General features: G+C 47.3%; 11 protein-coding genes across 11 annotated transcripts; 6 read left to right on the top strand and 5 right to left on the bottom strand.

The window, feature by feature from the left end:
* Positions 1 to 770: 770 nt before the first annotated feature.
* On the bottom strand, positions 771 to 2,371 carry I302_100284 (uncharacterized protein; the record flags this gene model as incomplete). Its single annotated transcript, XM_019190301.1, has 10 exons — positions 771 to 990; positions 1,105 to 1,151; positions 1,222 to 1,245; positions 1,312 to 1,332; positions 1,400 to 1,581; positions 1,636 to 1,765; positions 1,835 to 1,888; positions 1,956 to 1,974; positions 2,055 to 2,156; positions 2,208 to 2,371. 10 exons carry the CDS (start codon positions 2,369 to 2,371, stop codon positions 771 to 773), a joined length of 963 nt encoding a protein of 320 aa, XP_019047049.1.
* Positions 2,372 to 3,086: 715 nt separating this feature from the next.
* Positions 3,087 to 5,370, top strand: I302_100283 (uncharacterized protein; the record flags this gene model as incomplete). Its single annotated transcript, XM_019190300.1, has 8 exons — positions 3,087 to 3,223; positions 3,306 to 3,563; positions 3,718 to 3,934; positions 4,095 to 4,232; positions 4,349 to 4,618; positions 4,715 to 4,866; positions 4,941 to 5,237; positions 5,310 to 5,370. The coding sequence occupies 8 exons, from the start codon at positions 3,087 to 3,089 to the stop codon at positions 5,368 to 5,370; spliced, it is 1,530 nt and encodes a 509-aa protein (XP_019047048.1).
* Positions 5,371 to 6,047: 677 nt separating this feature from the next.
* On the top strand, positions 6,048 to 8,193 carry I302_100282 (uncharacterized protein; the record flags this gene model as incomplete). The annotated part of the gene is made up of 4 exons (XM_019190299.1): positions 6,048 to 6,563; positions 6,658 to 7,515; positions 7,661 to 7,891; positions 7,978 to 8,193. 4 exons carry the CDS (start codon positions 6,048 to 6,050, stop codon positions 8,191 to 8,193), a joined length of 1,821 nt encoding a protein of 606 aa, XP_019047047.1.
* A 916-nt stretch (positions 8,194 to 9,109) lies between these two features.
* Positions 9,110 to 13,150, top strand: I302_100281 (uncharacterized protein; the record flags this gene model as incomplete). Its single annotated transcript, XM_019190298.1, has 10 exons — positions 9,110 to 9,663; positions 9,754 to 10,691; positions 10,841 to 10,956; positions 11,168 to 11,421; positions 11,490 to 11,576; positions 11,647 to 11,716; positions 11,771 to 11,824; positions 11,890 to 12,674; positions 12,759 to 12,924; positions 13,034 to 13,150. The coding sequence occupies 10 exons, from the start codon at positions 9,110 to 9,112 to the stop codon at positions 13,148 to 13,150; spliced, it is 3,141 nt and encodes a 1,046-aa protein (XP_019047046.1).
* Positions 13,151 to 13,491: 341 nt separating this feature from the next.
* On the bottom strand, positions 13,492 to 14,782 carry I302_100280 (uncharacterized protein; the record flags this gene model as incomplete). Its single annotated transcript, XM_065869052.1, has 2 exons — positions 13,492 to 13,590; positions 13,700 to 14,782. The coding sequence occupies 2 exons, from the start codon at positions 14,780 to 14,782 to the stop codon at positions 13,492 to 13,494; spliced, it is 1,182 nt and encodes a 393-aa protein (XP_065725124.1).
* Positions 14,783 to 16,296: 1,514 nt separating this feature from the next.
* On the top strand, positions 16,297 to 18,552 carry I302_100279 (uncharacterized protein; the record flags this gene model as incomplete). The annotated part of the gene is made up of 8 exons (XM_019190296.1): positions 16,297 to 16,878; positions 16,958 to 17,029; positions 17,134 to 17,187; positions 17,259 to 17,291; positions 17,375 to 17,412; positions 17,490 to 17,548; positions 17,672 to 17,943; positions 18,052 to 18,552. The coding sequence occupies 8 exons, from the start codon at positions 16,297 to 16,299 to the stop codon at positions 18,550 to 18,552; spliced, it is 1,611 nt and encodes a 536-aa protein (XP_019047044.1).
* Positions 18,553 to 18,825: 273 nt separating this feature from the next.
* I302_100278 (uncharacterized protein) lies at positions 18,826 to 19,860 on the bottom strand (the record flags this gene model as incomplete). Its single annotated transcript, XM_019190295.1, has 4 exons — positions 18,826 to 18,996; positions 19,185 to 19,552; positions 19,649 to 19,714; positions 19,797 to 19,860. The coding sequence occupies 4 exons, from the start codon at positions 19,858 to 19,860 to the stop codon at positions 18,826 to 18,828; spliced, it is 669 nt and encodes a 222-aa protein (XP_019047043.1).
* Positions 19,861 to 20,262: 402 nt separating this feature from the next.
* I302_100277 (uncharacterized protein) lies at positions 20,263 to 21,708 on the bottom strand (the record flags this gene model as incomplete). The annotated part of the gene is made up of 8 exons (XM_019190294.1): positions 20,263 to 20,353; positions 20,430 to 20,679; positions 20,801 to 20,881; positions 20,949 to 20,996; positions 21,058 to 21,131; positions 21,209 to 21,292; positions 21,373 to 21,460; positions 21,546 to 21,708. 8 exons carry the CDS (start codon positions 21,706 to 21,708, stop codon positions 20,263 to 20,265), a joined length of 879 nt encoding a protein of 292 aa, XP_019047042.1.
* A 610-nt stretch (positions 21,709 to 22,318) lies between these two features.
* Positions 22,319 to 23,386, bottom strand: I302_100276 (60S ribosomal protein eL14; the record flags this gene model as incomplete). The annotated part of the gene is made up of 4 exons (XM_019190293.1): positions 22,319 to 22,420; positions 22,552 to 22,755; positions 22,854 to 22,961; positions 23,381 to 23,386. The coding sequence occupies 4 exons, from the start codon at positions 23,384 to 23,386 to the stop codon at positions 22,319 to 22,321; spliced, it is 420 nt and encodes a 139-aa protein (XP_019047041.1).
* Positions 23,387 to 24,545: 1,159 nt separating this feature from the next.
* I302_100275 (uncharacterized protein) lies at positions 24,546 to 25,494 on the top strand (the record flags this gene model as incomplete). Its single annotated transcript, XM_019190292.1, has 2 exons — positions 24,546 to 25,120; positions 25,197 to 25,494. 2 exons carry the CDS (start codon positions 24,546 to 24,548, stop codon positions 25,492 to 25,494), a joined length of 873 nt encoding a protein of 290 aa, XP_019047040.1.
* A 532-nt stretch (positions 25,495 to 26,026) lies between these two features.
* Positions 26,027 to 27,207, top strand: I302_100274 (uncharacterized protein; the record flags this gene model as incomplete). The annotated part of the gene is made up of 6 exons (XM_019190291.1): positions 26,027 to 26,088; positions 26,207 to 26,244; positions 26,318 to 26,391; positions 26,460 to 26,506; positions 26,655 to 26,854; positions 27,119 to 27,207. The coding sequence occupies 6 exons, from the start codon at positions 26,027 to 26,029 to the stop codon at positions 27,205 to 27,207; spliced, it is 510 nt and encodes a 169-aa protein (XP_019047039.1).
* Between the last annotated feature and the right edge of the window lie 32 nt (positions 27,208 to 27,239).

Genomic DNA, 27,239 nt, shown 5'->3' with positions numbered 1-27,239 from the left:
TTGGAGAATTCGGGAAGTTGCTGTATACGCGACACGTGAAAGTCGTGAAATCAGGCGTTTCCCCCTGGGCTTTATGCATATGAAAGTCTGAGTCCGGATGAGCCAGTTTTCTGACAAGCTGAAGCTCCTTCTTTCTCCTGGGTTCTTCTGTTCGTCGTTTGCACGGAAGAAAACGGCGCAAACTCCAAAGTATCTTAAGCGGAAGATACAGAGTAATATTAGTCCACTCACCGAGGAAGAAGAAAGTGAAATGAAGAGTCTCGCTTCCACACGGGAGATTAATTCTCGTCTTAATGACTTTAATGCGATGGCATTCGGGCAGGCAATGCTAGAAGTCCACAAGCGAACGAACCCCAAAGCACATCAATTGTGGTAAACGCTCGTGGTTGACCTTGGATGGGATGACGTAAGTACCGAGGATCCACCCCGGTGGATCATGGTGGGGAATTGCGATTTTAGTTGGTTGGGCCAATCTCATATGCATCATTTACTTTCGCGATTTGGGACTTGGCGGAAGAAGTACCTAGAAGCACTATTCCGATCCTGTCTTAGTATGTATACATGTCACCTGGCCAGCGAGCTATCAGTGATTGGGATTCTCTTTAGCCAACATTTTGGTTGGGGAAAACTCCAGACCGCACAGGCGTTATAGGCAGCAGCCATGCATGCACAACAGACCTCGAGACAGGTCCCTACATTCTGAATCTCCTGTCATACCGACTTTCAGCTCTCTGGCACATCCCTGCACGCTCTCTCAACGACATTACTGATTATGGGTTCCCTACCGCTGCGGCCCAAGTCTCACTACTCCTATACCTCTCACCCTCTGTTCCGCCCCATTCTACCGGTCCCGAATCTACGGATTTATCAATATGGAATGGTAGGTCCCTTACTACCCCTGATATGAGATCGGGGAAGGGCGATTGGTTGATGGCGTATCGAGAGTAGGTGGTCGGCTGGGCGTAAGCTATAGTTGAGGTTTGTATCAGGCTGTTGGACGAGTAAGTCAGCGAGGGTTACATTTGGTATGTACAGCGTCGGAGAAAGCTTTGCGATCATGTCGAAGGAATCAATATATACAGATATGAGAAATTCCTCACTCACACGTCGGACGTTAAGCCTTTTATCGGACTATTGGTCGTTCGGAACCGCTGACATGGTAAATCGACGTCAGCTGGGAACTGTGCTTTGGGCGATAGATAGGTGTCAGAGCTGACTCACGTGCATTCTATATTCTCCAGTAGTCTGAGATACGATTATCATATCATCAGGTCAGCAGCGATCACATTCGAGTTCAACCAGATGACTTACCCCTATCCTATCATTCGTCGACTGCAACGTCTGGCATCAGCTTTCCACCGCGGGATGCGATCGCTCTTAAATGATCATCGACACTCACATGAAACTCCTCTTCATGAGGCCACCACTCCCCTCCAATATCCACCAGCCCCTCCAGATCCCTATCGTCCAACAATCCTGTCAAACACCCTTTCAAGGGGTGCGTGAAGATGGCATCTACCTCATCTGCGTTGGGTATCAGATTAGGAAGGATCGAGGGGGAAGATATGAAGCATACGACGGCTATCATACCATCATCCGTCAGCTACATCGTCTCGTCGACACGGGTAGACTCACGAGTAACGACTATGTGGTTCTTCATATGTGAGTTTAGGGGGAGGATAGTCATGACTGGTTCTAGTATTGTAAGATGATGTATTGATGGGTGGTCTAGGGGAAGACCGATCTCTTCGAAAGCTTCGCGGCGCTATATGCGGATAGAGATGATTAGGATCAGATATATCAGTGGGCTATAACCGCAAATGAGAGGACTGACCGCTGTATGTATCACATCTGGATCTTCGGGGTCGACTTTCCCACCTGGTAATGCCTAACAAGTGAAATGTCGCCGTGAGCTGAGCTGCTTTGGCCAGAGGGTCAAAAAATGGGAATCTCACAGTCTGAGAGGGGTGCCTCCTGTTAACATCAAGCCAGAAAGAATCACAATCAGCATCCTATGCGGCATTCAAGGCTTCGGAGAGGAGAGGAGAACTCACCTCATAGTCTTCGCACGAGTAGTCAGCAGCACATGCAATTTGTCATCGCCTTCTTTCTGAAACAAAGCCACCAGCACGGCAGCCTGCTTGACCAGTCCGAATCTATAGTGCGTGTCTGTCAGCTGAGAGCCCATCATCATAGGTTCAGCTTACTCTACTGCAGGGGGTGTCTTGAAGCTTGCCAAGTTACGTAGGCATGTTATTGATTCTTCTGATAGACCGGCAAGTGCTTCTGCTGGTATATTACTGAGGACGTCGGAGGGGGGTTTGACAGCGCCATTAGGTATTGAAGATTCAGGCTGGAGTTGGACTGTCATGATGGTTTAAGGGAGAGGTCGAAGGAGTGAGAAGGTGGTGCTTGAATTTATGTGTTTCCTACTGAGGAGCTAGGCAGTGTGCTTTTCAGAGATAAGACGATACGATTGATGATGATGATAACAATGATGCGGTCGAGCCTTTCATCGTCTGACCGAGGTTGTCGGATGAGTGCTTCGTCGAAATCCTTTGATGGGGAACGGGACGCAGGGCAGGTGGTGAAACCACTTTGCTACGGCGTGGACTTCTTACAGGTTATGTTTCCCAGGGGAGTACTATTGATAATGACTGATACGATGTTGTCTGTTTCTGCTGATTGTCTGTTTGAACTGTAGCGAGTCGAGTCTGAATATATTTGAGCATGGGGATGATACCATCGAAATAAGTTGGGGGAGAAACAGATCAACCAGGTAGAGTGGAGGTCGAACGATTGAGCTAGTCATAGGAGATGAGCGATCGATGCCACGGGTAGACCACGTGTCAGGTGAAGGGTGGAGACGCGTTCAAGCCTTCTGGATGATTGTCCTGTCATGTTCAACCAAAAGCATCAGACGCGTAAAGAGATGGAAAATGTCCTTTTCAACAGTCTTGAGTCTCGGGTGGGATGAATCACTCTTAACATCATTGCATTAGACCATCACTTGACTCAAGATACATAGTCTAGTACCATCGTTTACTCTCACCTGCCTTGCCTGATACTGGTCTAGTACATCCGCCATGTTCCGTCCCTCAACGCGTCACAACCTCCCTTCCTCATCCTCCAACCCATCCCTAGAGGTAAAAGTGAACAAGCGTCAATCAGGTATAGGAGCAACAGCAGGACCCAGTGCGAGGTATCCATACAGATTGAACTTGTGAGTATAGCTATCCAGCATATCCCACTTGATCTCCTCTCTGGTTTGGTCTTGGACACTGATCATTATACGTTGCGCAAAGCTACGAAACCCCTCCAACGCTCGATATAACTCTCGAAGAATTCGAGACTTTCGCCATAGCGAGACTTCGAGTCTTATCTCAGATAGAGGCTTTGTCTCACAGATCCCTACCTTACGCGCAGCTTCAAGGTGCCATAACGAATTATACGAAAACGCACTTGAACCTCAGTAGTAATACTGCGAGGAACGTTAATTTAGATGAGGAGAGGAGGAAGGATGAGATTGGACATTGGGTATTGAGGTTGAGTTTCTGTAGGAGGTGAGTTGATCTCTCCAAATCCTTTCATCCAATCTCATTGTCCCACAAACCATGCTCTATAGCATTCTAGCGTACTGCAGTTCCCGCACTTTTCACACATCCCTTCATACCCCTTTGATTTACATGTACTTACCCCCCTGCGCAACGCAAATAGTCCAGACCTCAGAGCCCGATTCGTCCGATCCGAAGTATCCCTCTTCAAAAACCGCTTCGAGACGGACGACGTGAATGAACGATCGAGCTTCTTGAAATCGCTGGAATTCGATTGGCAGGTCGTTGACGAGAATGAGAAGACGAGGTATGAGAGGGAGCTCAAGTTGTGTATGTGGGAGAAGAAGGATGATGCGTTTAGGAATGAGAGTTGGTTCAAGGTGAGTCGGGGGATCGGACTGGAGTAAGAAAAAAGAGGATCGGTTCCACGCTCCATCGTGAGGCATTGGAGTGGTGTCGCAAATGGATGAAATATCCGAAAGATATATACGTTGACGAAGAAGGACAATTTAAAATGCTAATTTTCTACTTTCGAATTAGGTCCCATGGTACACCGTCCCAGATCTTGTAGGATCGCGAAAGGTGTTCGTCAGAGCAGGGATGGCATATGTCCCTCAGAGTTTACAGATCTCGTTGGTACTTCAGACGTACGCTAGTAGGCTGGAGAAGGCTTTGGAGGTGGGTTACTTTCGATTTTCATTCATGGACTCTAGGTACACCCGGCTGATCACAACACTATCTTTCTATTCTTTGATTGGGATTTACCCTTCATATTCTGATTCGTCAACTCACAGCTCACGGCCAAAAACCTCCCCCGACTAGACGAGGACGAACGACTCGGACCAGTCATCGACCACCTCGCATCGTCCTTCCTATCCGGTGTGGCATCGGCAGATTACCAGTCACCCGATTCGGCCTCTGCTCAAGGCGTAGTCACAGCTGAGATGGTCGATGATGTCGCTCGTAAACATTTCCCACCTTGTATGAGGAATTTATACGATAGGCTAAAGAGGGATCATCATTTGAAACATTTTGGGAGGTTGCAGTTGGGTTTGTTCCTAAAGGTGAGTGTGGGGTGTGATGGCGCATACTATCTATCCATCGTACAAAAGGTTCTGTGTGGGAGGATGTCTGCTAATTGTGCATGATGATTTTTTTAGGGAATCGGTCTTCCCCTGGACGAAGCTGTTGTTTTTTGGAGAAGGATGTATGGCGCCACGATGAGTGACGATAAGTTTAACAAAGAATATAAATACAATATCCGACATTCCTACGGACAAGAGGGAAAGAGAACGAATTATCCACCAAAGAGGTGAGTCGAGCTCCCTGAAAAACCGTACAACTATAACATATGAATGACTGATACCTTTGGTACGACACGCGTAGTTGTCAACAAATCCTCACTCAGAACCAACCGGGAACTCAAGATTCGCATGGCTGTCCCTTCCGACACTTCTCCCCTGACAACCTATCTGCGTTCTTATCTTCCACTTACCCGCAAATCGACAAAGGTAGTATGGAGATGAGGGATATATTAGATTCGGTCAAATCGACGCATTATCATGTAGCTTGTACGCGTGTTTTCGAATTGACTCATGGGGTTAAGAAAGGTGAGGGGTTGGGCGGGAATGAGTCGGTCGCGCATCCTAATAAGTGGACGGATAGGAGTAGGGAGTTGGAGAGGTGAGCGGACCTTAATATCGTATGGAATGTGAGAGCGATAGCTGATTGGGATTGTTTCCTTGTGATTTGCAGGGAGGTACTGGAGAGGATCAAGAAGAAGGAAGATTCTGATGAGATGGTGGTTGATTCGTAGTTGTTTGCTCTCTTCTTTGGGCATCTTACCCATGCGGTAGATCTTAGATCTTTCTGCATCACTCGTGTGGCTTGTGATCGCTGTTGCATGCATTGTATGTATATACATATACACACTCGCATGCATCAATACACATCCATCTAGTGAGTTTACTAAGTACGTGGTTTGATGTTTACGCTATGTTCGATCACCACCGTGCCTGATTTGTTTTTGTTTACATGATTCTCGTTTTCTGTTTCCTACGCACTGACCATAAGTACCATCCGAAAGAACAACACATGTCAGTAGACAATCAACATTCAATCGACTGTACATTGTATGCATTTTCATTTTCAGTCCTTTCTTCTCTTTCCTGTCCTTATCATTCGACTTGAGCAGCGTATTTCAGACGTTGAAACACTTTACCAATCAATCGTTGCCGTATAACCAGTGTCAGTACTGACGAGTATCGACGGATCCTTTGTACTGCTACCACGAAGATATTGCTTGACGACCAACTCGAAGACGGATAAAACTTGGTAACAAAAACCAATCCTACTCATAGGCCTAGACGATCAGTCGATCAACAACGACAGGCAACCTATCACTTCCACTCGAACATCACAAACGAGATTGTCTCCATCCATATCATTGCATGAAGATATAAACTACCTTATAGGTATCACCAAACCCACACGATGTCACCCTACGCCCACTCTGAAACCCCCTCCAACCCATCCCTCACCCCGCAATCAACCCACCTCGCCACCTTCTCACCCAAATCACCTACCCTCGAAACACCGGTTATCGAACACCAACATCCCCTAGGTCTGGGTCATTCGCAGCTCACCCACGATGACCGAGAAGATATCGAGGAACTTTTGGACCTAGACGTAGGCGTAGGAGGTTCATACCAGGATGAAGCAGGAGATGTATACGATACTAAATCTTTGACCTCCAATGATGTGCACCATGATCCAATCTTATCTGATCTGGCGTCTAAACAATCCCAATCTCAGTCCAATACACCTTTCAAGGCTAGACCTGCGCCGTCGTCCACCTCGAGACAGGGACTAGGACCTAGGATGACCAAGTCTGCAGCGTTGAGAGCGGGCTTGGATTGGGAGGAGATCAAGCCTAGACGTACGGCTTCAGAAAAGGAGGGAGAGGAAGGGTTGGGGATGCCGGGGTATAAGAGGGTTGGACTGGGGATTGTGAGTTATGCTCTTATCCTGATATCAATTTTCTTTCCAAATGCGATGTTGGTTGATCCGTGTCATTGGCTAATTAAGCTAACCTCGTACACAGACTGTCCCATCACTGGCTCAACCTAGTATCACACCGCGACAGACTAAATCATCTCAACTTCGCTTGAAATCAGAAATCGCCCCTTCATCTTCACCTTCAATACACTCACAGAGACCCGCAAATGGTATCATCCAATCTACACCCATCAGAGAACACAAACGGACTCTATCAGTGCCCACCCCCGTATCTAGCTTGTGTGCACCCACAATCCTTCCTAGGCAGAACCGTACCTCCGCATTGAGAGCAGCGGGCGAAAAAGGTAATGCGGGATATAGGGACTACGAGAAACTTCAGCAAGAGAAGGCAGCTCAGAAAATCAAGGAGCAGATCGCTTTGGATAATAGAGAAAGAGCTAAGAAAGAGAGAGAGGAGAGGAGAAAGACTCTGGCGCTGGGATTGATTAGTTTAGAGAAGCCCGCGGTAGAGGTCAAGCAGAATAGGACCTCGCAATTGCGCGCAGCGGGCGAGAAGGGTAATGAGGGGTATCGAAATTTTGAGAAAATCCAGGAAGAAAGGGATGCAGCGAAGTTGAAAGAACAGGTTGCTCTGGAGAATAGGGAAAAAGCAAAGAAAGAACGCATGGAACGAAGAAAGACTCTTGCTTTTGCTGGTGCAGGCTCAGGATGGAAGAACGAACCTGAGATTCAAGTTAGGCAGAATACAGCTTCTGCACTTAGAGCTGCTGGGGAGAAGGGGAGTGAGGGGTATAGGGATATTGAGGTTGTGCGGGCTGAACGGAAGGGGAGGGAGGAGATGGAGCGGTTGGCGAGGGAGAATAAGGAGAGGGGGAGGAGGGAGAGGGAGGAAAGGAGGAAGACTTTGAGTGGGTTGGTAGGAGGGCGGGGGAAACCTGTCATTGTAAGTATTGTTTTGCTCAAACTTATACAGACAGAGTGCATGACTGCCTTGTGATGCTCGATGGGACTGTGGCATAAAGTCGATTGGTATTCGACTTTGAGGAAGGACGAATTGTTGTTGACCTCGTCCCTCTTTCTTGCCTTAGACACCCCGACCAAATAAGACTTCCCTCCTTCGCACGAACAGCTCGAAATCCATCTCATCGATCAGTTCTCTTCGATCACCTGTCAAGTCCACCCATTCTCGATCTACCACCAGCCATTCACTCACCAGGACTATATCAGCTCTGAAAGTTAGTTCGGCAGATAACGTGTCAGTTGAACCTAAGGGAGCGGGAGCGGGAGCAGGTGTGAAGAGTCTTGGTAAACCTAGTATCGTGAGTGTCACCCTCCCCACTTACCTTACAGCTGTCGACTTGTTCAATCAAGGACAAGAAGAAACTGACTTGCGTGAAACATGTAGACACCTCGTCTCAACAAGACAGCATTACTTCGTACGCCCAAACCCACCTCCACACCAACATCGTCCTCGAGACCTGTACTACCCACATCGTCATCAACACCCACCATCCACAGAAAAGCAGCGTCTGTATCTACACCCTTGAGCAAAGGTCCAAGACCCACCAAAGCAAGTATGCTACGAGCCAACCTTGCTAACAAGGTTCCGACTGCATCATAGATGAGAACGTGTGAGAGACGGGAAGACACGTTTACTACGCTACGGTATTCATATCTTGGTGCCTAAGTTGGTCTGATTCTGGGCTCGAGTCGGGGGTCTGTTTTTTCATCATACATATAAAACATACATACACGTTTGATACGATATTCTGCCACGAAATAACGATATGACTACGTCTTCTTTGTTGGGTTTTCTTTCTCTTTCCGCTCGTTGTTTTGTATGTACAGTAAAATATCGATTGGTTCTCGGTTTCGGTCTTTCGGTCTATCGGTTTCTATGTCGTTATGGGTCTCATTTGTATGTACGATTATGGAGATGTACGCTAGTTTGATCCTATATAGTGTAGAGATAGGGGGGAGCATACGGTCACTGTCAGTTATGACAGCTGAGCTATGAGCACTCGAGTAGGCGGTGAGTGTAATTGGTGTCATCTGATTAGAACAACCGTAATCGTAATCGTATTGATCCGGTGATCGCAAGGAGAATTAGTAAAGTTCTAGATCCGATCATACACTGCGTAGACTATTACCGGTTCGGATGACCGGGGGTTGACTGGACCGTACTACAGTAGTGAGACAACGTCATAGGACGTCACTCATCGTGTATGCGGCGGAATGCAGCAGTACATGTACATACGGCATCAGCTGATTAATCATTGAGTCAAAGATGGAAATTCCGAATTGAATCGAACGCTTCTGAAACGGTACGGTGCGGGAAGAGATAGAGTACACGTCCAGTCATTGATCAACGTGGAATGGAATGTCAAACACACTCATAGAGTGTTAAATACAGTGACAAGAGATCGGATCAAACTCATATCTTATCTCTTCTTCCCAACTCTACTCGTATCAATCCAAGTAAATTAAATAACATCTTCTTGTATATCACCTACATACCAACTGTATCATACTACACCATGTCCTCATCTACCCAAACCAAGATATTCACCCTCCCTTCCCCCTCCTCTTCTAATACCTCGACAACCCCCCAACCCACCCTCCTAGACCAAATAGAGTCCTCCCTCCTCGGCACCTCCTCACCGCAATACCCAGGGGATCGCCCAGAAGATAAGCAATGGGGCTACAAACGGAGTGTCCCCACACTGGTACTGTACGACCAAGAGGGTCTGCGACTCTACGACAAAATCACATCCTCCGCTCCCGAATATTACCCCTTTCCAGACGAACTTCACCTACTCAAGGAGCACGGGAAGGAGATAGCAGAATCCATGGGGTTCCCTTCGAGCTCGCTCTCAACGAAGAAACATAGGAAAGAGCACAGGGATGAGATGGATAATAATGATGAAGTGCCGGATAGACCGTGGAAGCCTGCTAAATGGGGGGATGCGGCGCTGGGGAAATATAATGAGGGGGTTAATGGCGAGGAAGGACTGGACGGGGATGAGGCGTTTAGGATGGAACAGACTGCTGAGCAGGAGCAGGGGTGGGATGTGGTTGAGTTGGGTGCTGGGTGAGTGGTGGCTTTCCGTTCCCATTCTCTTTATACGGATCGAGGAATGATTTTGTCGCTGACTGTGAACCCCTCATTTGGACATAACAGAGCACTCCGAAAAACCGCTCATCTCTTACTCGCCTTATCGTCCTCCCTCTCGTCCAACGAGGGCACCCCCGCACCAATTCGTTACCACCCCTTGGACCTCTCCGAACCTGAATTACACAGGGTTTTGGGCGAGATGCAAGATGGCTTTGGAGATCAGTTGAAAGGGAAAGTCGAATGTATAGGCTTACATGGCGATTACAACGCCGGACTGGAGTTCATCAGACAAGGTAAATTGGCTTCGCTCAGCAGCAGAGACTCGGAGGGTTTAGGTTTAGACAAGGTATCTCCTGAAGTGGGAAGAGAGAGCAAGGTCGACACTCCTCCTTTTGAAGTTGCTGCTGAAGCACAACCCATCGCTATTGCCTCCAACAAGGAAGAAGAGACCATAGAACCGAGTCCCCTACTCTCTCCTGAGTCAATTAACATCATCACCCCCAAGAGCGAGATATCATGTCTACCTAGCGAAATCACCGAATCGACCCCAAGCTGCAATACGAACAACGACGAGTCAGGTACCTGGTCGCCCATCTCTTCAGAGTACGACCACAATCAATCATACAACGACGCTCAGGGCGATTCAACTAACCCACAAGAAGTCAAGGAATCATTCCTCCATTCTACTTCTACTTCCTCGACCACCCCCGATAGACCATTACACCTCGTCTTCCTTGGTTCATCTCTGGGCAACTTCGATAGAGATTCTGCAATCCCATTCCTCAAGTCTCTTCCGCTGAGAAAAGGCGATACGCTCCTATTGGGGTTGGACGGACGACCTACCCCCGGAGAGGAGGGGAGAAGGAAAGTGGAAGTGGCTTATAATGATCCGGCGGGACATACAAAGCGGTTCGAGGAGCATGGCTGGGAGGTCGTGAAGAGTGAATTGGGGTTGGGAGAGGGGAATGAGGTGGAGTTTGTGGGGAGGTATAATGAGGTTTTGGGTGAGTGGTCTTCTATACTCGACGGAACATAAATACACAAAGGAACCCGAAAATACTATAGGGACACGCTTCTTCCTCATGGGTTCGGCACTGATCATCCGCCCGAAGAAGGACATAAAGCTGACTTTTGTCTAATCCACCACGAATAGGCCGTCACGAAGCATACTTCCGTTCCAACGATAAACAAAGTATCCATCTGCCCAAATCAAACCAGGATGTAGAGTTGGACAAAGGCGAGTTGCTAAACATAGAATGGAGTTACAAGGTGAGTAACCGACTTTACTGTACTACGTCATTCCTACCTTGCGGTACCGGGTTTTTTCCAATGCGTGCCTGAAAATTCCCGGAAACAGGAATGTCATGTCATACTGAAATTTCCATCCCATTTCATCGATTGCCAGTCATCCACATCTTCTACTTGCTATATCTTCATCGCATCAAAAAAAGTAACTGATTGATTCCTCTACGCGAAACAGTATTCACTTTCGGAAGCTTTAAGTCTATTCGCCCAAGCCAACCTACGAGTGGTCAATACTTGGAAAGCCCCCAATTCGGAATACAGGCTTTGGGTACTAGAACGACCTGAATTTCTTTTCAGCTCGGACCTTTACAACACAACGATGGCGCTGGACGTGCTGGACACGAAGAAAGAGGGATCGGGCCCTGTAGAAAGGGCTAGGGGAGTTCCCAAGTGGGATGATTGGCTGGAACTTTGGAGATTCTGGGATCAGTGAGTCAACGAATTTCCATAAGCACAAGGCACTCGGTGACTTTGCTAATAACACTGACTCTACCTAGCATCACACTTCAGATGATACCTAAGGAGATGCTACATCAGAAGCCTATTGATTTGAGACATATCTGTTTGTTCTATACCGGTCACATGTGAGTGCAATTTGCTCTTGGTCTGTTCACCTACTTCAAGACTGACAAGAACTCCATTCCTGCACTATAGACCCACATTCTTGGACATCCATCTGACTAGGTTAACCAAAGGCTCGCATACCGAACCAGAGTATTTCAAGGTGAGTTATGCTTTCTGTCCTTTAAGCGGATATCGGCTAACTCGCTTACGTTAGACAATCTTCGAGAGAGGTATCGACCCTGATGTGGATGATCCTACTAAGTGTCATGTATGTGCAATTTACCGTTCTTGCCTTGCACCGCATTAGCTGACCTCTGATTTGTATGTACACAGGACCACTCCGAAGTGCCCATGTCGGAAGAAGACTGGCCCTCGCTCACCGAGATCCTCGCATTCCGCGATCGCGTCAGACTCCGTCTCAAGGGGATATACGATTCCCTGTCATCCGGTGAAAAATCTTTTACCAGACACACAGGCAGAGTCCTGTTTATGACCTACGAACACGAAGCTATGCACGCCGAGACTTTGTTATACATGCTCGCTCAGTCACCGCTGACTCGATCTCCTACGGCTGTATCGTCCCCTCAATGGGATATACTAGCTAGAGAATGGAATGTACCTCAGGAGAATAAGGTCATAACCATCGGAGGAGGCCAGATCGAGCTGGGTCATAGGGATTTGGAGATTGAGGACAAGAAGTATGGAGATATCGATGGATGGGAATCCCATGAGTTCGGATGGGATAACGAACATCCCAACATCGCTAGATCAGTCAAGAAATTCAAGATTGATTCATTGACAATTAGCAACTCCGATTATCTGACGTACCTCAAATCGACCGATAAATACTCTAATTTGAATTCAGACATTGCTCCAGCGTCTTGGATTGAGGTTAATGGAGAATGGAAAGTCCGATCACTATATGGACCCTTGTCTTTCGACATAGCTGGTAGATGGCCTTTGATGGCGTCTAAATTGGAATTCGAAGAATATGCGAAATTTAAGAATGGTAGATTACCTACCGAAGAGGAATTACGAATGTTTTACGAGCATCCTGATGGACCTAGGACCATGGGAGAGGGGGCCAATACGGGAGTGAAGAATTGGCATCCCACGCCGTGAGTTGAGCGTTCTGCTTTGCTTGTTTGTTGAAGATGTATGAGATTGAGCTATTGCTGATTCTGAGTAATACTTTGGGATAGACCTACAAACACCACTATGGACAATGCTGGTAAAATCATGCATGGCCATAATGGTGGGGTCTGGGAATGGACCGACACGCCCTTTAAAGGGTTGGAAGGGTTCGTTCCGTCTGTTATATATCCGGGATACTCTATGGATTTCTTTGATGATAAACATTTTGTGGTTGTGAGTTTCCTTCTTCTTCGCCTAGTGAACTGTGTCATTTGTGACTTTGCTTGACGAGGCCAGAGGCCAGAATATTACACCTGCTGACGTTTGGATATGTCACGTACAGCTCGGAGGCTCATTCGCTACTATCCCTTCTATCGCTGGGAGAAAGTCGTTCAGGAATTGGTATCAGGCGAATTATCGGTTCTCGTTCATTGGTGCTAGAGTAGCTTACGATGCGTAGATATGAGGGGTTCGATTGTACTGGTAACATGTCGCGTGGATGATTCGGTCCTTACTTTGATGAACCAGATGTACGCGCATGGATCCGGAGGGAAGGGGAAAGGGAAGAAGAAGAGCCTTGAAGCTGTCAGTGACTTGTATTACCACTTTTGTCATTTTGAAGTACATCGAAGTATCTGATATACAAAACATGTATCCTTATGAGTTGGCTCTGTGTGCATCCTTCAAGAAGTTGCTTCCTGCAGATTATCTTAAAATCTAGTGGTCGATTGTGATGTGCATACAGATGATACAACGAAGTACACATATATATTAGATAGTCTCGATCTCTTGGCTCCCATTTTATACCAGTCCAGCTCTTAACATGACTCCACTGAAATCGTCAAACGTTAATCCTCTACCTTCATGCTGCGTCGAGAAGAGAGTGACCATCTCTGTGATCTGCGTTTGAGATTACCATCAGTTCTTGCTTCTCTACTCCATTCATGGTACCTTCCGAATCTCGTGGCTGAGAGGTATGTTGATGGTGAGAGATGTGTATCACACTCACCTCGTCATCACTCCACATCTCGCCCAACTCCCTCACCCACTTCTTGACCTCGTCTCTACCCAGTACCTGGCCCTTTTGAGTAGTAGAAGGGGGCTTCAACATCTCCCAAATATCCTTGGCCAACTCTTTCTGCCTGGTGTTTAAGCGTACTCTCCCACTGGAATCTACATCGATGTTCTTCCGTCCTCGTCGTCTAGCTGCAGGCGCAGGGGTGGACGAATCACCCTCCGATGCGAAATCTTTCGATCTGACCTTTCCTGTCCTTTTCTTTGTACTCTTGGAAGCGGAATCTTCACCATACTCTGATCCAGATAATGACGATAGGTCCGATTCACCATCCTCAGAGGGAAGTTCGAACGTATCTTCCTCCCCATCCTCCTCTTCTCCCTGGGCGTCATCAGGACCCATCAAAGCCGCACAGACCGCTCTGAAATCTTTCAATTCTACTCCTCCTCCACCACCTTCTTCGTTGGGTCCCCTCTTCCGACGAGAGGAAGATGATTGTTCTTCCTCGTCCTCCCAGCCGGAGGCGGATGCCTTGAATACACCCAGGACATCTTCGTCGGAAGGTAAGCCCAGTGATGTGAGCAGGGAGGGCAGGAGATGTAGTGGGATTCGTTTGGGTGGGAATGGATCTTGCTCTTCGGATTGAACGTTTGGGTTTGAGGGGATGGGATCGTCTTCTATCATGAACCCGCCGCCATTTTCTTCATCATCTACCATAAAACCTCCACCTTCGTCTTCTACCATGAATCCTCCGGCCTCATCATTATCCACCATAAACCCCCCTGCCCCTCCATCTCCCTCATCATCCACCAAGAACCCCCCACCCTCATCATTATCTTCAGCGACGAATCCACCTTGTTCTTGTTCTTCATCCTTTTCCTCGACACCCTTCTTCTCAACCTTCCTCCGCTTTCTCGACCTTCCTTCCAGTATGGCTATGCCCCTACCAAACGCTCTATCAATGTTCCTCCGCTGGTTCGCACTGAGCGTCAGAAACTCGGGATCGACATTTGGATCTTCTGTTCGAGTAGGTAAGGTTGAGCTGGAAGCTGCTGCTCGACGGGGACGGGACTGCATGCAAATGGAGTGAGTTTAGGTCAGTTGATGAGATTGATCTTCGTTCAGAGGGGTAGTCGTGGAGAGATGCGTACTTACCATGATCGTGGTTGTTGGTCGTATGTTTCGAATGCTACGTTGTCTTAATTATAGTAGTTGTACTTGGATCGGATCTTATCCATTCTTTCGGACTGTACGTTTGATGACGTTTTCTCAAACCGATACCCAAAACATTACGATCGTTCAGCCCAATCAACTTTCCCACGGCTGTACCACCAGCGGTAATCTACATCAATCAGAATAACCGGTTACTACCGTGTCCCTCTGATCTATAGCTGGTACGACGTGTATTTCCTAATGTCTCTGATTTTACAGTACTGTTGGTATGTCGTAAGTGGATGTCTCGGAATCCATCCTCCTGACACCCACTCTTCAGCCCCCATGTGAGGAGTCATACGTCTTTGATTTTTATCAGGTCATGGTGTCATCTGTACCTCTCACCTACCTCTTTAACCTTAACGTTCCATTGCATCTCCCGGCCCTCATTGGACCTTCGTAAGTCTTTCACACGACCTCTCACAGGCTGAAAAACTCCGCAGCGTGTTGAACGACCTCTCACAGGTATGCGTGTCCCTTCGCATGCCATCCACCACGCTAGATGTAGATCGATCCCCGTCAAAATGCATAGAGTAGGATAAATTACGTTGTTTTGGATTACAGGTCTCGATCTTGCCTGTTTCGGTATTGATATCGGTTGACCAAATGTGATCTGCGCCGTTGCGATTTTACCGGAACACCTCTGGCCGACGTTCTTTCTTTACATACCGAACTGTACACACGATACGATAATTCATGAAAGCCTTTTCAGCTGACCCCCTTCCCCACCAACGTGATGAGGCGTTTGGATCTGCTTTTGGTATGGGACATTCCTCTTTGAAATGCGTTGTACAACTGGAATCAACCCAGTGAGGGGGCAACCGAATAGATACAATATGACGGTGTGTATGGCATACTGGTAAACTCAATTTCAACAACATTACGGAATGTCGTACCAACCATTTACGAGCAGGAACCAAAACCCAGTCAAGCATGAGACAAAGATGAAATAGTCTTAAATATAGACGTATAAGCTAGTGCGTATACATACGAGTACGTGGATGACAGTCTTTCGTCAGCTCGCTTTGTTGCATTCGGTCTTCGACTTGTACAAATCAATCGTTGTTGACCATCAATAATCACACTTGTATCCTTCTCAAATCTTCAGAGATCAATACTGGGTGACTTGGAAAGGCTTACAAGACCTTCACGGAGATCGCTGTATCCTAGTTGAACTTCACCTCATCTTCTGAAAGGGACAACCTTGGAACAGACAATCCAGCTCTACAGACCATCCTCGACGGCATGGCATCTCCAGGAAACCAGCAATTGCTAGTATAATCCTCGACCACATACACAACCCTTAGATCACCCGATTCGCGTACAAGAGCACCGCCTGTCCACCCACCAACTCGCCCCCGCCCTCATCCCGCAACACAATGTCCACCTGGCGAGATGCCCCCTTCCTGCATTACCCCAACAGCTCGTACCTCGACTCCCTCTCCGACAACACCGACCCCTACACAATCTACTACGGCCAGGCCGCCATCGTCTCGGAGCAAAAAGTACTGGCATACGGCATAATTAATATCCTAGGTATCGTATCCCTCCTCGTCCTGGTCCTCACCATTCTCTTTTCCGGATCAAACTTCTGGAGAAGGTTCAAGCGGAGGATCAGGGATCTGATATATAGTAAAGAGACGAAGGCTAGATTCAGAATGTCAACGATCAGTACCACCTCATCGACAATGACATGGAACCAACGCAAGGCGCTCAGTCAGACACCCCAGAACCAGGATCCGATACGCCGTATTCAGAGGGACCCGTGCCTTATCAATTCGTTCATTGTCATCATCTTGGTGAACCTGTTGAATCTGCTTTACTGGTTCGCCAATAAGGGGAACATAAGTACGAGGGAGATTATGTATTTGCCCCACGCGGGGCTGTGTAGGGCTCAGGCGATATTGCAGGCTGGGTCGCAGGCTGCTCAGATGACTGTGGTGCTGTCGGTGGTTCTGAGGGTGAGTGTACGAATGCCTAAGTCCGTTCATCCTAATCTGCGGTACTGCCTGCTGACTTGATGATTCTTCTTGATCTTAGTTATGGCTCAAAACTATCACTCTTACCAAGCCGCATTTCGACAGATTCCGAGGTCGAGCCACCCTGATCTTTGTAAGTAGCCTTCCTACTCAGCTCGCAAAACTCCAAACAAGGCAAAGACGCAGGGGCGAGAGCTACACATTGCCTTGAGGCTGATTCTGCTTTGATACATACAGTTACTCGCCTTGCCATACCTCTTCGTCATAGGTTTCATACCAAGGATGGTCATCGTGAGTCACCTTCGCTATACTATACTGAAGTGATCGAAGGAAACAAGCTGATATTCTGAGTGATGCTATAGCTGACTGCGAACGATAAGATACCTGTGCTCATCGTAAGTTCAAATACCAAACTATCATCCCAGAGTACAGCATAGTACAGTACGATGGGTGCTTAATTTATATTGCACCACCTTAGCCCACGCCCTTCTATTGTTCACTCCTGGATCTAGGCATGTGAGTGCTGTACCGTGCTTCCGGTATATGTCAAATCTGATGGTGCTGACCGTCGCATCGATGCTTGCTCGTCATAGTCGAAGATCGTATCAGATTCTTACAGGAGTGATCGCCATCCTGACGTTGATAATGGAATGTGAGTATTGCTCAACACAGTAGTCAGAGACACAAATATCCACGCCCTCATCGATGAAGCATCATCTCACATCCCATCTTCCTATACAATTTCATTCACTGACATCCTATACCTTACACATAGTATGGGTAATCCTCCTGATCCTGCAGCACTTCCGCCAAACCTCCCGAACGACAAACCTCGCCAACTCGTCTCACGGCCTGGATTTCCGACCCAAGACGATCCGCCTCCTCAATACCAGCTTCTACATCCGGGTCTCGTTATTTGTGTTTTGGACGATGGGGATGATAGCTACGACGCTTTATCAGGCATTCGACAAGACTATCACCGATCCAAATAGTGATTTCATGTTTGCTTCGATGGGGTTGATAGGGTTTATATGCTTTGCCACGCAGGTGAGTCGGTCTCTTGTTGTTTTATGATTCAGCGGATCGGTCATGAGGTGATCCATGTAATCTGAGATTGAGCTCGAGACTGATATTGATGTTCGTTGGTTTATATAGTCCGATATACTCAGAGCATGGAATATACCCGCCTCATGGGAAGAATGGAAATTCCTCCTAAGCAAAGAGAAGAAAGTCGAAAAGGTTATCGTCAGGATACCCGAGATACCAAGGTCGAAAGGAGACGACAGTAACCCAAAACCACGACCTCAAAGACTAGTTCAACGAGTAGACGAGAGGATATCGCCGGACATGCAATTGGACTTGGGTGATTTTCTGGGACATCATCCCTCAGAGTTTGATATACCCTCTACATTCCGACGGCCAGGCGACGTTGAGAGTGGGATCGGGATGGGAGGGGAAGATGAGAGTTATGAATTTGAGGAAAAGGGGGTACATCAAGAACATCTCGACGTTGAGGGATCAGCGATGGACGGACCGTCCTTCCCTTCTTCAGGGATGGTCATTACTTTACAGGGGAGTATACAGGATCAGGATCAGAGTATAGTTCTGGGGTTGGATAGGAATGGGGTAAGGTCGGACGTTGGACATATCGTATAGTTTTTAGTGTATAGTTTGAAGTAGATATGTTATATTGTAGACTGTTACGTAGAGACGGACATATACCGCAAGACGGAACGATGGTGAATGAGCAGTTGTTGTATCGTTATCAGTATTTTAATAGCATCAAGCATCAAAGATACAATCACATGCATTGTTATCATTCATTTCCGTCTTCTTTCACTCATCTCTCGTGATTTGAGAACCTAATTGGATATCGAGCTGTCCTTGTTCTCTTTCTCCATGGTCTACAGAGGTACTATATATGGTCGTCTACGGAGCAACCTTGGTTTCTTCCCATTCTCCACCTTCCTGCCTCTTCCACTGCGTACGTCTATTAGGAACGGGTTTGAGCTCCAAGTATTCGACAGCGGAGGGTGCAATGGCGATGATGGCGAAATGGTCGTATGCTTCTTGGATCGTCTTTTGCTCATCTGGCTTGTCCTGTGATTGAAAAACCAATTATTCAGCTCCGGTCGACACATGGGAAATATCAAAAGGATCATATAATCAAGTCATGTGTCAGGCAGAAGCAAATGAGGGTGATTGACAGCAACGAGACCTGGGGTATGATGACCTTGTAGATCTTCGTTTAGATATAAGATTAAACAAGAGATGAAACGGGCACTCACAGACTCAGCAGGAATAGTCTCGGGCCACTTATCGCTCCCCTCAACTTCACTCAACTTCTTCCCCGGTGTCGGCCTTCCGAACCCAGCTCTCAAATGACCACTGACACCTTTCCACAACTCCTTCCTCTTGTTCTCCCACCACTCCTCTTTGCCCTCTTCCAACCCCTCCACTCCGAGGGTCTTGATTGCTCGTTGGAAGTCTTGGGACGTATTGGGCGAAGGGATGGATATGGCTTGGCCTGTGATTCGGAATTGGACGTTGGTGGGTTCGATCCACCATGCTACTTCTACTGTGGGAGAGTGGGCGAGGTGTTGGGGTTTTGACATTCGGGTGTCGGTTGTGGTTAACAGGAGGGCATTGGGGGTGACTTGGGGGGTATTAGCTTATGTACGACATTCTCGGTAATACGGGGTAGTCAACGGAGAGATGAAGTGGAATATGCAAGATGGTAGGTAATACTCACTATCTCGATGAATCACGAATCGTACTTTGGGTTTACCTTCCTCTGAAAGCGTAGAAAATGCATAGGCTGCAGTTCAAATAATCCGTATATCAGTTTCAGCCCTTCTCGAACAGCCTGCATCGTAAGAAGATGGAAAAAGGAAACCCACTAGTAGACTTTGGGTTCTCCTTGAGCTGTTGCTCGATCAGAGGTAACCAGGGGGTTTTGGACATTGTTGATGCTTTCCTGAGTATGCGAGTAGCGAACAGCTTGGATGAGGGTTGAGCTTGCGTGAGAGGCTTTGATGCAGTAGGTAGACGGAGAGAGTTATGTACAACACCAAGACATACGAGTGTGTGATATATGAACATACACTGGTACGATCGATTATACACCTGCTGTGATCCCATCGATCACCCTCCACCGCACAGTGCGTCATCGCTCGTTATCTCAGAGTGGAGGGATACTGAGATGTCGTGCTGCTATCTGGAAAGCATCCTTCTTCCAGGTTATGGGATGGTGATGTTCATGCATGCATCACCCAGCTTATGTGATCGCAGGCCTCGGTCTGCGTACTTGTCATCTCATCGAGAAATGCATGGTGACTCCCTTTTTCCCTTATGCTTTGAGAGAAGTTATACAACCCGAGCTACATCGGTGTTCACAAAGACACCAATATCCAACTCCTCCGCTTCAACCTTGACCACACCAGCTTTAGCCAGAACCCTACATCCCCATTCGATATCAGCTACTGTTACACCTTACACATACATATACAGATACTGACGACGTATAAACTCACCTAAGCGTATCCTTGACCACTTCCTCCTTGACCTCCGCCAACTCCTCTTCCCACTTAACACTCTTCAGCCACTCAACCACATCTTCCCTCTGATGCCCGAAATACGAGGTGACGAAATCCACGTCGTCTTTCTCACGCGATTCGGGGGAATTGAACTTCTGTACGTATGGTTGAAGGGATGCGAGGAATTTGGATATTTGAGATGAGGAGGAGGTGGGGGAGGCAGCGATGTGCCAGCAGGGCCATGGGGCTGATCGGGGGGATGAATTGCGGATCAGTATTATGAATATGGTTCATGATGGTATGGCAGATTCTCAGCTATAGCTATATGGTGTCTTGACTCGAGAGTGATAGCAGGGAAGACAACTCACTATACACCGAACCTATGAACCTAACCTCGCCTGAATCCACGTACGGTTTCGTGGTGAACCATTCCCACAGGAATACAGAGGCTACATCCACGTCGTAAATTAGCTTGGGAGCGATATAATTATACAATAGTAGAAACATTGAACCCACTTTCACCAGAGTTTACAGAATCTCTGAGCGGTTTGAACTGGCCATTTACTGCGATGGGACGACGTGATGTGTCAGCTGAGCTTCAGCAGAGATGGCTCGAGGGACATACCCTTGAATTTGGGTTGTTCGTCCTCTGTCCATCCTTCGTTCAACGATAGTACAGAAGCCATGACTTGCGATCCACTGAGAGTTGTTCCATCATATCAGCCACCTAGATGGCCAGGTTTGACTCGATCCGAATCCGAAGCTGATTGACCCACCTGCCCAATCGTGATATACCAAATGTCGTACCCTTCAGATCGTCGATGGTATTGTACTTGCTCTCTTTACCTGTTATAATGGCCCTATGTAGCATTGACATTCAGCCAGTACTCAGAGCTTGCAATATCTCATGGCTAAAGCCAAGGTAAAAGCGAATACTCACCATCTCAAGGGACTGGCAATATACCTTCCAACCAACTTATAAGACGTCTGACCATTAGCCAACCCAGCGATCAACGCATCGGTGAGAGCTACAGATCAACCAGCAAGTCAGTCTCCTCACTCAAACGTAGCTGATACCGCCAACGAGGCAGGGTGTTCATGTCTGAAGCTCACCGATACAAAGATCAATCTCCCCATTCTTCAACTTGACTTGCATCTCCCCTGTCCCACCTGGACATTCGACCAATTCAAAGGTCTCTCCTTGATCTTGCTCTGCAAATTGCAGTAAGGGGGAGAGGAAGTGCTCGCGGTGCCATCCTACTTTTAGCTTTGTCATTCTGTATGTTTGTGTCTGATGTCAAGTCTGATAATGGGATGATAAGTGGAAGATGTGGTATATCGAACTCCAAGTGGACGATGCAATCGAAGTTGAATTGTCCTCGTTTCGGATATCACCGTTGATACTTTAGACGCTTATGTTACCATATCACACCTCACAGGGAAGTAGCATCTTGTCAGATGGATGCTATCAATGTATACTGCTGACCTTGCATACAAGAGAAATCAACTGAGCGCTCTCGGCTTCGTTGCGATCAAGGATACCGCATACCGCATCTTCGAGCTTGCCCTTCAAGCCCAAGGATGATTTGCAAAGCAGATTCCCCTTCGACACGATCGTTTTCATCCAGTCTTCACCCGTGCTGTCTCCAAATCGAACCTTTCTCCAGATATACTCAAGGTCAGTCCCGTCTCCTCAGATGCACGTCTCTAGGCCTCATATCTTCATGTCTGAGAGCGACAAACGTTATATGCGATATCAGGAATGTCATAACACGCAACCCAAAAGCAACGACCCATTGCAGATCTATAATCGATCCATCTACAATGATAAACCCGTTCTTTTTCTACCCTCTTCCCCCTCTCCTCCGCTAGCGCTAGACTGCTACTTAAGCAGAAGCCTTCTTCTCCTTGATGTAAGCCTTTCGTACGTCATCTCGTCGCGATTTCTTGGCGAGTTGGATTTGGAATCGGTCGAAATCAGAGGCGTTCTGAATGTACCATAATATATCAGCATGAGTTGGACAAATACAAAGTGGATGCTTAGGGAGGATACACATCAGTGTAATGATGGTGATAGTGATATATTGACACTGAGTCTGAGCAGAAGACTAAAACTCACCTTTCGTTGTTGTCTGGCAGCCAACTTCTTGGCCCATCCGCTAGATTGCCATTTCTCAAGCACACCGGCCTTCTCGAACGCCTTCTTGACAGCACCGTTACCGGCACCTCGGGGGAGGGAAGCGAGGGTGTAAGGGGTGAGGATGAGGTTTCGGTAAGGGAAGGCTTGTCGGGGTACGGAGGTGGTAGGTCCGTCAATGAGAGCCTGGTGGTGAGTAGAAGACATCAGCATGAGTAATCTTCCACTGGATTCGTCGCTCCTGCATTTCGTTTCAATGATGATATCTTGAAACGCCCACTCACTCGGTTGTGGTCGATGATCTCGACGATAACGGCGAGGTTACCGGCTGAGGGACCGTCGTTCACGAGAACAACTCGGCCTACCTCGACGAATCGCTTGAAAGTGGATTGCTATGAGAGGAAAGAGCACGGAATCAGCTGTTGTCCCAGTACACATTCCTGGTTCATCCAACGGTTCTTCCCAACCCCACGTCATGATCCTCTGCCACTGAGTAACAGCGATAGCATCCAGACACCAAAGTCAAATCTATAAGATCATGGCATTGATGTCTGGAAGACTGCGCTGCACACTCCAAGTGTATGACCATTGAATTCAGAGTATCATGTCTCCTCGCATCCCATCGTTCTTTCTGATTCCCGCTCGTCTTGGTGTAACTCAGTGTTGGTGCGCTCGTTGTTGCTGTAATGTTGATCCCGTGTCCTCCGTCCTATATCCCTTAGATAACCTCTGATGCCCTTCTCATTCCTCGATATCCTTTCCCTCCCCATCTCGAATCTCCTCCTAGAGCCAAAACAAACAGTCAACTCACCACCATCTTGTCCAAACTCTGAGCGTAAGAAGTCGAGGGGTTTTTGAAAGTATGTAGTGGTTAGACTTGAAGTCTTGAAGGATGAAGGAAACTAGCTTTTGATATTGTTGACGTTTGTCGAAATGGACCTTTGCACCATCCAACGCTGACCTCGGACACTGAACCAAGCAAGCAAGCGAGCGAGCAGCAACAACCAGCAGTAGCAGTACTAGCAACGACTGATACCGTGGAAACACTCAAACGTGCATTCAACACCCTTACTGAAAGTGGCACATCAGCCGTTCGTCTCGAATTTCCAGTACTCATCGGAGGTAATCTTAAGACCGATGTCTGCGTTGTGCGGAAAAGCCGATTATACCCACTGTGGCGGAATGTGCTTACCAAGCAGCATCAACCAATCAGGTGGAGTTAAGGCGAGGTACCATCAAATTTGCTATTGACCCACTTACCCTATTGGGATTAGACCGGAGTAAAACGAGGTGTTACCCTGATTTTCACTCGATGCCTAGTCATACTCAGTCATACTCGATTATTCCAAATTCCCCCCTCCCATCGAGCATCAAACTATTCCAAATTCCCCCCCTCCCCTCTCTACATCAATTTGGAATAAACCATCTTCTTGCTTTCAACTGTTATTTACTTGGTCATCGTCAAAACATACGTCAAGGTCGTCAAGATCACAAAAGTATCAAAAGATCGACATTAGGTTTGAATAGTCAAGGACTATCACCACATCACCATCGACAGACGTATCATCACAATAAAACAAAAAGGAAAAGGGAGAATCAACGCCTCTACCCCTCAAACACGTTCTTTCACCATCAAAAACGGATTACACTATCCACCTTGTCCCCCTACTCTTGTCAATAGCAACCATCAACCAGAGAAAAGGATACATATACATATACATATCCACCCATCCATCAAATCGCGACATCTCACAACAACACACCGCATTTACCAATCCAATCCAATCCACTCGGTCCGATAAAAGCTACCAACCCAGCTACTTTTATCCCCCCCTCGACGTCTCAGCTTCACTGATCCTTTATATCACTCGAAGTCAAATTAGACGGAACAACCCTCACCGCATTCAACGACCACCGCTAGATATATTTGCCTCTTCTCATCAGTAACACGCCGCTCTCGGTACTTACTTTACACCATGTTCCCGGACCTACCAGAACATCTCCAAGCCCTCAATACCATTCCAGGTAACACCCCTCCATCAGCAGCCATGAACCCAGAGCAGGAAGAGGCATTCTGGGGTTTCCTCCATGCCGACGAACTGTTCAGAAACTTTGGTAATGTCCCATCACCATCCGAGCAGAATGCACCCCTCCCAGAGGATAAACCAACATCATACCAAACCATCGCTCCTGCTCCTACACCCATCGCTCAGACACCTACCAACTCCGGCGTGCAGAACGAGAAGAACGGTAATGGCAATGCACCAACATTAGAATCATTCATTGCTGCGTACATTGGTCAATCATCTTCTCACGGTGCGACCGCTGCCGCTGCTACTTCCTCGATCCCGCCAAACTACCTCATCCCCCTTCCTACACCTTACAACAATCCTGTTCAGACCCCTTCATCGGGTGAGACTCCAGCAGGCATAAACACCTCGGATGTCTTGCCTGGATCGGCATCGATATTTGGCGACTCGCCTGACGATAGGATCACAGGTGCCAAGAGGTTGAAGCAGCTCGGTGCGGGGCAAGTGGAGATCGAAGAGGAGTGAGTACCTTCTCGTCCCCATCATCAGCTGTGATGTTCGCTATCATGTACTAACGATGTTTGTTCGATGAAACAGCAAACGAAGACGTAATACCGAAGCTTCCGCGCGATTCCGAGCCAAGAAGAAAGAGCGAGAACAAGCTTTGGAAAGACGTGCCAAAGACCTTGAAGCCCAATTGGCAGCCCTCCAAGCAGAGAACACTTCGTTGGAGAATGAAAATAGGCTGTTGAAAGCTATAGTGTTGAATGGTCCCACTGGTCAACCATTACCTCCTTCTCTTACCAACTCCTCTTCAAGCAGCTCAGGTTCGAACCCCCCTTCGCTGCAGGCTGCGTTGGCTTCGCTAACTCAGAAGAGGAAGAGGGAGGATTAATGGACGACTGGTCGGTTGTGTATAGAGTGATGGAGGGAACCCGTTGTCAGATTAGCCTCGATGCTTTTCACTGTTTGTGATGAGGTATGAAGTATAACACTATAGACATTTGTTTGTTTTTTCGGTTATTGTTTTTCACTTTTGGGTGTTTGTCTTTTGTTCTTGATGAAGTTTTACTTTGACTTTGTATGACCTTTTGAGTATCTTGATATAGAAGGATAGGAATAGGATAGGATCGAATAGGATAACATGATATGCAGTAAAGTAACAAATATCAATGTATGCCAAAGGATGGGTTGACTGGACTAGTACTAACGTGTGTCCGTGGGTTGATCATCAACGATGAGCTGACGAGATCATCTCATATATATATTTACGGATACCTGATGTTGTCGTTGTTGTCAATTACTTCGTTTCTTCTCTTCCTCATTCCTTCTCTCGAACGAACAAAGTATATGAAACAATCCATCTTCACGGTCAACCAAAAAAATCTCATCGCATCCATATTATTACTGATCCACATCACAGCAAGATGACTCCCAAATCCCAAGATGAATCTTCCAGCGAGCGGGGATCGAGCGAAGCTGGAGAGGAGTAAGTCTTCCTTTCTTCTCCTTCCTATTTACTGCCCGTAATCATCAACGAGATTGGTCTCGTACGCCACGGGGAGTTACCTCTTGCATTTGATACTGATATGACGAGCGATGAACAGACTACCAGATCTCAATAAAATGTTGTCCGACCTCCAACGTTAGTTCCCCTCTCAACGAACAACCTGACCTAGCCTAACCTCGTATTGATAAGACGGATGTACTGTGGACAGGTAAGACGGCAGCAAAGTACCAGAAGTTGGAATTGGAAGCTATAAAAGCGGCCGAGAAGGACTCGAAGGAGAAGGTCAGTGAGCGAGCTGAGCTGATTTGGACGGGATAGGCTGATACGTTTGTTTGGGCTGTAATTCGCAGAAAGCTGAATGGCTACTTGCGAAGGATACGACGCACAAGAAAGAGCTGTAAGTCTTCATCTCATCTCATGACATGGCAAGATTAGTTCCACCAGACCAGACCAGATGGAAGAACCAACACCTGATGGTCGTTTGTCCTTGGAGAAACCAACAAGCTGATACACTATCATCGTCCCTGTGCTTGTTCTTCTACAAGAAACGACCTCTACGCCCAACTCACCGCTCGACTGAACCCTCACAACGCCCGACTCGCCGAGCTACTTGGCGAATTGCAAACTTGCGATGAAGAGATTCAAGCTCACATGATGGACGAGGTCAAGCGTTGGAAAGTCGATAATGAGGGTTGCTCGAGGGGTGGTAGGGGATTTGAAAAGGGGATTGAGAAAGGCATCAAAGGTGAGTTTCGATCTTTCTTTCTCGGGGCTTGTTTGTACAGTGATATCAGCTGCCAGATGCCGACTAGCAGACCAATTTTCTCTCTTGCTCTTGCGCTTTTCAATACTCTTCACTCGCGTTACTTTCTCTTTCACTCTTTCATACACTGTCTTGCGAGGGAGACATACCCGCCACATCTACAAAGCTTATTTACTTGATATAATCCTACCAACATCACATGTGCATGATGCCGTGCACCCTGCTAATCTCATGTGTCCTTTGCAGACGAGATGAAAGGGTATGAAATTCTGAGAGCGGTGATTGGGCCTAATAGAAGTAGGAAAAGCGAGGAAGGTGTACATGAAGACGAGTAATATTCATCGAGGCGAAGATGAATTATCGTAAA

This window comes from Kwoniella bestiolae, chromosome 1, assembly GCF_000512585.2.
Source record: "Kwoniella bestiolae CBS 10118 chromosome 1, complete sequence".
NCBI classification, from domain to species: Eukaryota; Fungi; Basidiomycota; class Tremellomycetes; order Tremellales; family Cryptococcaceae; genus Kwoniella; species Kwoniella bestiolae.
The sequence above is the reverse complement of the archived record's forward strand: the minus strand, read 5'-3'. Positions and strand labels throughout refer to the sequence as shown.